This window comes from Seriola dumerili, unplaced genomic scaffold (assembly GCF_002260705.1).
Source record: "Seriola dumerili isolate Sdu_G_001 unplaced genomic scaffold, Sdu_1.0 BDQW01000110.1, whole genome shotgun sequence".
NCBI classification, from domain to species: Eukaryota; Metazoa; Chordata; class Actinopteri; order Carangiformes; family Carangidae; genus Seriola; species Seriola dumerili.
The window spans coordinates 12,781,529-12,791,946 of record NW_019174365.1 but is presented as its reverse complement, the minus strand read 5'-3'; the positions used below and the strand labels follow the sequence as shown (position 1 = coordinate 12,791,946).

General features: G+C 43.2%; 1 protein-coding gene across 2 annotated transcripts; it reads right to left on the bottom strand.

Moving 5' to 3' along the window:
* Window positions 1–749: 749 nt before the first annotated feature.
* On the bottom strand, window positions 750–10,075 carry vps45 (vacuolar protein sorting 45 homolog). Of its 2 annotated transcripts, XM_022747413.1 has the most exons (15): window positions 9,835–10,075; window positions 8,498–8,632; window positions 8,332–8,392; window positions 7,756–7,835; window positions 7,046–7,114; window positions 6,573–6,710; window positions 5,894–6,004; window positions 4,827–4,961; window positions 4,351–4,464; window positions 3,993–4,160; window positions 3,453–3,611; window positions 3,145–3,252; window positions 2,773–2,894; window positions 2,284–2,415; window positions 753–1,988 (listed from the first exon to the last, which is right to left on the bottom strand). In XM_022747413.1, the coding sequence occupies exons 1-15, from the start codon at window positions 9,925–9,927 to the stop codon at window positions 1,907–1,909; spliced, it is 1,707 nt and encodes a 568-aa protein (XP_022603134.1). In that variant the 5' UTR covers window positions 9,928–10,075; the 3' UTR covers window positions 753–1,906. The 2 variants fall into 2 exon arrangements, with proteins under 2 accessions (XP_022603135.1, XP_022603134.1); XM_022747414.1 differs by lacking the exon at window positions 3,993–4,160 and having other exon boundaries at window positions 750–1,988.
* Window positions 10,076–10,418: the final 343 nt, after the last annotated feature.

Sequence of the window (10,418 nt, the reverse complement as noted above, 5' to 3'; positions counted from 1 at the left end):
ACACACACACACACACACACACACACACTTTAAACAAAGAAAGTGTGATTCACTGATTCACAGATTTGTCGTTTTGGAATGAATGAAGTAAACGAGTTTAATTATTTCATTCAAGTGTATTATTTATTTATTTATTAATTATTACTGATTAAAGGTTATGTCTGATTATTGGTTATTTCTGATTATTGATTATTTCATTGATTAAATATCCTGCAGATATTTCCTGTAGGACAAAGAATGATGATGATGATGATGTTGACGATGACGAGGGTCAATTAAATATCATTAGATCATCAAAAAACAGGTATATTTATGTGAACTGCGGCTTTAAGAATCTAAACTGACACAATTTATCAGTGAATTTATCACCAACTGATGATGCCTGATCATTAGTGATTCATCGATTAATATTTTTGTTTTTTCAGTATAAAATGTTCACATTACCATTTCCAGTGCAAAACCTAAACATCCTGAATATCTGCAGTTCATGAGACCAAACATCAAACCCTCATGACCGACAAACAGGAAGTTTATGATAAAAAACAAAAACACTTAATCAATTACCAAAAATATTTACTTTTAAAATGTTTACTATTTAATTTTCTGTCAATCAATTAGTCAAATAATTATCCCAGCTCCAGATAAAGTTAACAACAATAAGATATTTTATTTGCACCTTTCATACAAATAATTTGTTTAAAAACATATTTATACTGTATATAACTAAAGAAAGAAATTAAAATTGTCAAATTAAAATTGTCAAACTAAATATTAAAACATAAAACATTAGAATCTGCAGCAATGAGTGGATTGATTGATTAGTTGATTGGCAGATAGTGGATCAGCAGTTATTCTGATAATGAATGAATCATGTTATTGAACAGTTGATGGCTGCAGCTTCTTGTTCATCTCATATTGAACTGAGGATTCTGGGTTTGGACAGACGTCAGTACAGACTTACTCTGATGATCAGATGATTGATCTAGTAAAAATAATCAGTAGACGAATCAATAATGAGGATTAATGTGAAGTTTATTCCACAGGTTTGTTCTGTGATGAGACAAATCAGCGTCTCAGACCCATTAAACTGTTAATTAAATGAACAGTTAATGAATTAAACCTGTTTCTGGTTTAAGGTGTTTAACAGACTCATCATGATCAGCAGCTGTTCCACCAGAGTCTGAACCACGTCCAGACCAGAGGTGAACCAGTACCTGGTCTGGACCTCACTGTCCACATGAGGTCATAAACCACCTCCTGAGGTTTGGATTGCTCAGACTGAGCAGGTAAATCTCTCCACCTGGCTGAGAGATCTGCACCTCATCTCTACTCACCTGGACAGATGTTTCCTCCAGCTGCAGGGGGGGTGTTAGCCTGTTAGCCTGTTAGCATGTGTCACACCAGCAGGAACGTGTCAGACTTGAGTCTGAGCTGATGAAACCCAGAGACCAGGACCTGCAGCTTTAAATGACCTCATGATGCTGATCTGTCAGGTTTCTGATTTATTGGTGTTTTGAAGTTAAAACATTCACAGACACTTTAAAGGGACATTCAATCAACAAACAAGAAAACAACAAGTCACTGAATGGTGGAGACAGATTTCACTGGTCGAACAAACTAAACTGAGCAGGTTCACTGGGTCCATGATGTCACTTCCTGTTTTCAGTGTCCACTTTATTAGGTACACCTGCACAGTCTGACACAGTCTCCTGTTCTGAAGCCTCTAACGTTCAGTTGTGTGTTTTATCACTGATGGTGTTGTAATGGACTGTGTTAGATCCAGAGGTGTTCCTAATATTCTGACCCATCACGTGAGTGTCTTTAAATAAAAACAAACATGGACACTAAATGTTGGGAATGTTGTTTTTTTATCCAACGAGCTCGTCAGGAGTCCGTTTATGTGTGTTCAGCGTCTGCTGCCATGACGACCACTTCCATGTGGTCTGTCGCCACCGTGTCCAGTTGTCAACGTTACTTCCTCCAGGAAACTGAGAGAGAGAGAGAGAGAAAGAGAGAGAGAGAGAAAATTAATCTGATAATCAATTAATCATTTGAGTCTTTTTCATTTTGTTTCAATCTTCTCAAATATGAAGATTTAATGCTTTTCTCTGTCACATCATAAAAAAGTGAATATTTTAGGATTTTACTTTTGGTTTCTGACCTGGGAAACTAACACTTTTCACTATTTACTGTCATTTTATAGACAAAAGTATTAATCAGATGATCCACAAAGTGTGTGTGTGTGTGTGTGTGTGTGTGTGTGTGTGTGTGTGTGTGTGTCACCTCTTAGTGTTGTGGATACTGCTTCCTCCCAGGACGATGCGGACTCCAGGTGTGCTGCGGTTCAGGTTGTAAACAGTCAGAGCTTCTTCATACGTGGCTCCACCAATCACAAAGACAATAATGTCCTGAGGCCTGAAACAAACACACACACACACAAACACACACACACACACACACACACACACACACACACACACACACACACACACACAGACACACAACTTAACGCTATAGGTCATGTTCGGCATCATCTCAACATGTAAGACTACTCATAATTATGAATAAAACGTGAGACATTCTATGGCTTTTAATTTGAAAAATTGCCACTGTTTATTGATCTATTGATTCTCTGATTTCCTGTCAAAAAATTATGTGCCTGTCATTTTCTCCATTGATCAGAAATTTATCTGATATTGATCACAACACTGATCACTGATCTTGTTACCTGTCTCTCAGTTGTGTGTTACCTGTCTCTCAGGTGTATGTTACCTGTCTCGGAGGCTGCTGGCTCCCAGGTATGGAAACTGACTGTCTTTGAGTCGACCTTTAATCAGCTGATCCAGAGTGTCATGAAGCAGAGGCTGATGCTGAGTGTACACGTTCTCCACACCCTGAAAACACACACACACACACACACACACACACACACACACACACACACACACACACACTTGATTACTGAATATTAAATATTTAATCTGAACACTTACAGAGAAAAAAAATTAATAAACAAGAAAAAATCTTAAAACTGCTGGAACAACTGGTTGTCAGGGTGTTTTGAGTGGTTGCTAGGGAGGATGAGGTGGTTACCCTGGTGACGGTAGTTGCTAAGGCATAATGTGTGTGCGTTTGTGTCTGTACCTTGAGTCCTTTGAAGAACTGTTTGGTGATTGCGACGGCGTCTGTCGGCGTGATGAGGTCACTTCCTCTGACTCTCTTCCCTCCATACTCCACCACAGACTGAACCATCTGAGAGAGGGGACACGTTTAGACTCTGTCCAGGCCACAGGACTCAGATACGTTCAGGGTCTTAAAACAGGTAACGGGTTCTAACGTTGGCTGATCAGGTCTACAGCTGTGAGTCAGGTGAACCATGTTAGTCTGGTTAGTTTGGCTAGTTTAGCTCAAACCGTCCAATCAGAGCTGAGTATTGTTAATGACATCATTACCCTGCGGTGTCGTTCAGACACTCCTCTCCTGCTCAGCTCGTCCATCAATGACGGCAGGATGCTGCTGCTGTGTCGCTCGTATCTCAGAGCGTACAGCATGACGAGGCGGACGGCGTCCAGCTCTGAGAGACGAGGGTTCTGCAGCAGACGACGTACACTCTGAACAACAGGAAACACAACAGACAGGGTCTCACTGAGGAGTCAGCTGCTGAGCTATGGCTCTGACTCAGAAGAAAGAACAAAAGGCAAAAGGTCCCGGAGCCGGCTGCAGGGGGCGGTAGAGAGACGTCCCCACCACTGGTCAGAGGTGCGTTAGGCAGAAATGACCAGCAGGTGGCGCACCTGTGATCACATCTACAGGAATTACATGCAGCTTTAATAAAATGTATGTTGGACCAGTGACTTGACTCGCTGTTGTTTCCACATGTAGTTTGACAAAAGAGACTTCCTTTTTGTCTTCATTACATACTTTTCATGAAAAGATAAAGCTGTGATGCTGCTATAGGTCAGTGAACTGTACAGGTGCATTCAGCCTGTTACCTGCTGGGCATTGGAGTGGTCGTTCTGACAGGCCAGCTCCTGCTCCACCTCCGAGACCTCCATCAGCTGACGCTCCGACACCAGCCGAGACAGCTCCCCCACCACTGTCACGTGTTTGGACACGGTGCCCGACATCTTTTTAAACTGAGGGTAGTTGTCTACAAAGGCCTGCAGAGGACAACCAGAGACGTCAGCCGCCCTGCTACAGCAGTTCCTGCTCTGTGCCTGTGTGCGTCTGAGGGTAAAGTGTTTTTGGATAAAACTAAAATATTCTGAAGAGAACATGTCAAAAATCTGCTAAATCTGATGATCTGTGGACCTGAACCAGAACCCCCTCAGACCCCTCAGCTGTGCAGACCTTCATGTCAGAGATGGACTCCAGCCTCTGTTGTCCTTTGGGTCTCTTCCTCTGGAAATCCTCCATCAGGTTCTTTATGTTGGTGCCGATCTCTCCAAAGTTCAGGTACAGGTTCTAGCACAGACACACACACACACATTAAATACTGTATCTGAGTATGTCCACAGGACACTTCCAACATCTGTAACCAAACCAGAGCCCTCACACACTGTCCACATACTTTTGGCCACATGTGTGATGTTGTGTAGTAATAATGTTCAGTGTTTTGTGTTGTGACCACCAGAATAATGTGAAGACCCTAACTGAGACCAGATCCTGATCCTGCCTGGAAACACTGATCCATCTGCAGCCTTTGATACTGACGTTTCATCACAGTAATGCTGGTGTATTTGCTCAGTGCGCTCCAGTCCCTGTTCCCTGATCTGAGACGCTGCTGATCCGTCATGTCATTGGTGTTTTTGTGTCTTCAGACTCACGTTGGCGTAGAACTCGTCGTTCTCCGCAGACAGGACCACTTCTCTCAGGTCTTTGTTGATCCCCGGGACCCTGGACAGGTCGATCCTGTTGTTGTTCAGACCCAGCAGCTCGTGGACCATGGCCTGGTAGGTCCACTACAGGACGGGACGACACAGCGTGAACAGAGAGACGTTTTATTGACAACACAGAAGATCACTGCATTCACCAAGAAAAAGAAAGCTTTCTCTCATAATTACAAAAAAAGATGTCATACTGTGTTACATAAGAGCAAAAAACTTTGTAATTACAAAATAATATTTTATTCATTATTTAGGATAAACACAAGAAGCTTGTGCTGTAAAAAACTGGACCAGACTCAGTGAATAACTCCCTAAGCCCTATGATAACTATTAATTCAGCTACACAGACTAATGAGCAGTGATAACTAACATGTCTTTGGGGTCATCAGGTGGGAACCTCCTTTCACCAGTGTTTCGTCTAGTTGGTCCCACGACACCTCCAGGAGGCTAGACAGTGATCACTGGCGTCCCAGAGTCACTCCCCTAATGCCAGCCATCACTGCTCCTCACACCACAACTATTTTCTCCTTTACCTTGCCTATGCTACCACACACAACATTATCAACTAGGACAAAACACACCAGCAGATTCAGCAAACAAACTCCCCTAACCAGTTGGAGAAAATGGCGGCGGAGGTAGAGTCAGGGAGAGGTGCCTGTTTGGGCTAGCTCTCCCCCGCCGGGTTAGGCTGTGCTCTACCTCCCCCTACTCCCCCACTCTCCAACAACTCACCTATGAATAATAATGAATAATATTATTCATAAAAAATAATCGTTATGAGCCCATGAACCATAGTGACACCACCAGGCCTCCGTAGCTCAGTGTATGTGACATCACCAGCTTTTAAAACATAACAACATAAAGTCTGAGGTCACTTCCTGTTGGAAACTCAATTTACACCAACAAAGAAGGAGAACAAAACGTCCCCTGAGTAAAAAACAGGAGGGAATAAAGTCGTTACTTTAAAACCTGATGATGTCGTGGTGCGGAGCGACGTGATTGGTCACCTGGTTGAGCAGAGGTGTGATGGCATCGTCGCTGCGGTCGAGGATCAGCAGCAGAGGAGGAACCTCGGTCTTCCTGAAGTCAAACAGCTCGTACTCCTTGGTGATGATTTGCTGATGACAGAGTGATGGAGGTGACAGGGTGAAACATTAATGTGGACAGCAGGGAGGCGGAGGAGGAGGTACTCTCTCCCTCTACTGCACAGTGAAAATACTACAGTGCTACACTGTCAAAATATTCCAATACTACACTGTCAAAATACTCCAATTAGGCACTTTTGAGCTCGTAAATTGATGTTCACAAATAATTTCAGAGTCTGAATTTGTAGACCCACATTTCTCCTGCAGATTTATTTTACAGGTTTAGAAACGTTGGTTTATTTGTGAATGTCACTTTTAAAAAGGTCAGAACCTTCGTGACCCTGATCTGAGCTTGTGTGTTACTGCCTCGTCACAAATGAGGCTTCAGGAAGTAGAAGGACTTGATGAAAAGATTTGAACACTGAACGATGAATCACATGTTCTGCATGAAAAACAAGACACAGACTGAAGCTGTTAAATAAATTCTCTGTTGCTAAATAAATGTGGAGCAGTAAACAGTACAATATTTGACCCTCAAGTGTAGTTAAACACTGTTAAACACTGAATTCATGTGTGATGAGAGTGCTGTTGCCATGGAAACCTTGACGCTCTCGGCCAGGCGCTTGGACATGTCCGAGGACAGCTGGTAGCGGATCATTGGACACTTCTTCAGAGCGAGGAGGACAGAGGTCAGACCCTGAGTGCAGCGAGACAACATGGAGGGCTCCCAGCTCCGGCCCTGAGAGACATGGAGAGACACACAGTTACTCTCTGCTCATCAGCCTACAATAAATAATCAATACTGACCCAGTGATAACATGTTTGTAGACTGATGGACTAACATGAGGTCTGACTACTCTGATGTGAGGAGTGTGGTGGACTGGTTAGACTTCACTGTGAGAGTGGACGAGCAGAGGAGATGAACCTGCTGCAGGTCGTGGAGGACCTCTCCGGGTTCAGACAGGTGAGTACAACAACAAACCCACACTGTCACACACTCACCGTGTTTCACACACAGTGAACTCGTCCACACAGAGTCACACTGAACAAACACAGAAAGGTCTGGGTTCTTACCCTGGCCACTCCATGTAAGTTGAGAGAGAACAGGTGAGGATTCACCGCGATGAAATCTCCATAAAACTCCTGCAGGCACACACACACACACACACACACACACACACACACACACACACACACACACACTTAAACTTTGTGTCTGAATGATGAACTGATGTTGAATTATCAATCAATCATTTGTTTGATCTTTAAACTCTTTGCTATAAAAAGCCAAAGTCATGACATCACTTCCTGCCTACCCACTGTCCCATTAGTGAGACTGAGTCTTTGTGAAACAATGAAGAAGAAAATCAGTTAAAGTCAAACAGTAATTACTGTGTGAGCTCAGAAGAACTACAACTCCCAGGAGGAGGTTAGAACTCAGGTGCTGATGTCATTGTTTCCAGCTGTAGTTTCTGAAGTTAAAACCTGATCAGTCGTTTACAGACACGTCTGAACTAACACCACCACCTCCTTTAGCCAGTCGCTCTATGAATGTTGCTGAGGAGAAGCTGAGGACTTTGTTAGAAACTGAACTTACAAACCAACAGAGTTTAACCTTCACTGAAGAGACTCAAACCAAATGATGAAACTGCAGTGTTACAGTTATTCACATTTTTAAAACAGCATTAATCATATTAACATGTTGTTAAGATCACATCATGGCGCTAATCTAACCACATTTGTTACACTCAGACTGTTTCACTCAGGTAGGACCTGAGACTCACCTGGACTTCAGCCACCACTTCCTGTTCATCAGCTTCAGCCAGAGCTTTGATCTCACTCTTACTGATGACATTACTGAAGTCTGAAACACACACACACACACACACACACACACACACACACACACACACACACACACACACAGTCAGACAAGGATTTAACATTAAAAAAACATTAACATTAGGAGATATTGGTCCTGTGTTGTCAGACTGGAGGTGGATTAACCTGAGACACATGTCTCTGCTGGGTTTTATGAACACGCTTGTGACGCTTTGAGCAGCACAAACCAAACTCTGCTCCATCAACAAGTGTCATGTCAACATTAACAGAATCAGCTGTGATCAGCTGCTGTTTGTAGTGTATCATGGACGTACAGTCAACTATCACTGGATCACTGCGATACCGAAGAAAGCTTAAAAACACGACGACTCTGAATGAAGTTCTGCAGCCTTTTCTCTCTAGTTTCTAATGATAATGATGATAATGATAATGATATCCTCAGAAAGTGAAGTTACACTGAACCAGATCAACATGTCTCCTCTGACGAGGATGACCAGGTTTGACAAAAAGAAACTTACAGATGAAGTAGACGCTGTACTTTGGTCTCCTCAGCTCTTGGATCAGATGTTCTACGTTCTCCTGCAGAAAACAAAATCTAGAGATTTAGTTACAGCTACAGTGGAGATTATAACGATCATCATGTATAATGTCATCACACAGAGGCAGTGGGATCAGGTCTCGTACCTTGGTGGGTCTGAGGAAGCAGATGGCCTTCAGGTGTTTCATGCTGTCTCTGTTCTGAGAGTCGATCCGCTCAAAGAGGTAAACCTCCTTCTGCAGGATCTCAGACTGAGTGTACACCACACTCACTATGCTGGTCTGTGACACACACACACACACACACACACACACACACACACACACACACACACACACACACACACACACACACTCGTTAAATACTATATCTGTGTATGTCAACACGACTCAAACATGTTCAGAGGTCTCATACGTTCTTTTTTCACTCATCAGGGGATTTGGAGAAGTTACACAGCAGATCCAGAGAGACATGAAACCATCCTGTGTGGACATGATTGCACCTGTTGGTTTGACCTATCTGACAGCAGCAGCAGCAGGTAAATCAGCAATACAACCCTGACCTGATTGAAGACAGAGGCTCTCTCATGTTTATTTAAACGCAGATCCTAGTGTAGTCAGCAAGCACAGGTCATCAACCTAGTCCACCTCCACCACATCAACAAGAGCCAGATGTTTGTAACTTTTACAGACCTCAACACCAGCTCTAGACTTCATTCTCCACCAAAGTGAAAGAGAAATTGTTGTACGTAAAGTTTCAATCTGAGCTTTTACACTTTCACACAAGACTGACCATCAGCTACACCAGGTCCTGCTATACTGAACTCTAGTCCTGCCTAGCTAAAGTAATGATTCTTAGTCATGTTAACATTATTATCCAGGTCCCTTAGTACCAATCAATCATGGTTTGAATGCCACAGTCTATCTGAGTGTTGTTGCAGACCATGTGAATCCCTTTATTGCCACAGTTTACCATCTTCCAATGGCTACTTCCAGCAGGATAATGCAAATTTGTCTCAAACTCGCGTAATGAACATGACAGTAAGTTCAGTGAACTTCAGTGGCCTCCCCAGTCTCCAGACCTGAATCCAGCAGAACAACCTTGGGATGTGGTTAAACAGCAGATTGGCAGCCTGAATGTGCAGCTGATAACAGTCTCAGAGGAAAGTTACGATATCTAGCGGATCCATAACACGAAGAGCTGAGGCTGTTTGAAAGCAAAGGAGGAACTACCCAATGTTAGTGTGGTGTTCCTAATAAAGTGATCGGTGCGGACATTTAAACAAAGAAAACTACATTATTAACCACTCAACACACAACAACACATCCGGACCAGGACTTTGCACTGAGTCAATACTGTACATCCAGAACAGAGCAGTCTGACTGGGACCAGAACAGGACTGTGAATATCACTTAGATTTTCACTGTGTCTACGGGCTGTACAGAACCAGGACGAGCAGACGGTCCTGGTCCCGGTGTCTCACCGTCTCTCTGTCCATCAGCAGCACCTTCATCCCGGGCCCGCTGCTCTCCACCATCTTAGAGATGTACTGCTTCACCGCGAGCGTCACGTTCATGGTGGCGACAACACAACAACTAAGTACCGAGAAGAAGCAGCTGTGTTACCGTCCGGTACCGTCCTTTACCGTGTGAGAGTCTGTGTTTCACGGTCCAGGACAAAAATCAGCTGAGCTGCGACAACAACAAGCTGCAGGAGGGTTTCCGGGTCCGTCACGGCATTACGTCACACGCACGGGACCTGTGTCAATACGTAGTAAGCGTTTTTTGTTTAGTTTTTTTTTTTTTTTTTTTTTTACAGTTTATAAAGTATAAGCCAAATGTAGCCTACAGACATATAGAAAAGTACTCTTTAAACAGTGCAATAGCTTCTGAAAAATCCACCACATTTATATCAATGAGGGGAGGCTGAATAACAGAACTACCTCCACAATGATCACACAGGTGAATCAACACCTGTGAAACAGATCTAGTAAAAAACTGAACACCATAACCTTCAAGAAGGAGGATTTATTACAGGGCTTTTGACCGGAGTCAGACTCAGTTTAGC

Bases quoted from the DNA above. Each gene is read 5' to 3' on its own strand.
- vps45 (XM_022747413.1), bottom strand. From the start codon at position 9,927: ATGAACGTGACGCTCGCGGTGAAGCAGTACATCTCTAAGATGGTGGAG. The intron at 7,836-8,331 runs GTAAGTTTCTTT...TGTGTGTTTCAG, and splicing joins GTACAGCGTCTACTTCATCT to ACTTCAGTAATGTCATCAGT. The intron at 3,253-3,452 runs GTAATGATGTCA...CCCCTCTCTCAG, and splicing joins TGTCTGAACGACACCGCAGG to ATGGTTCAGTCTGTGGTGGA.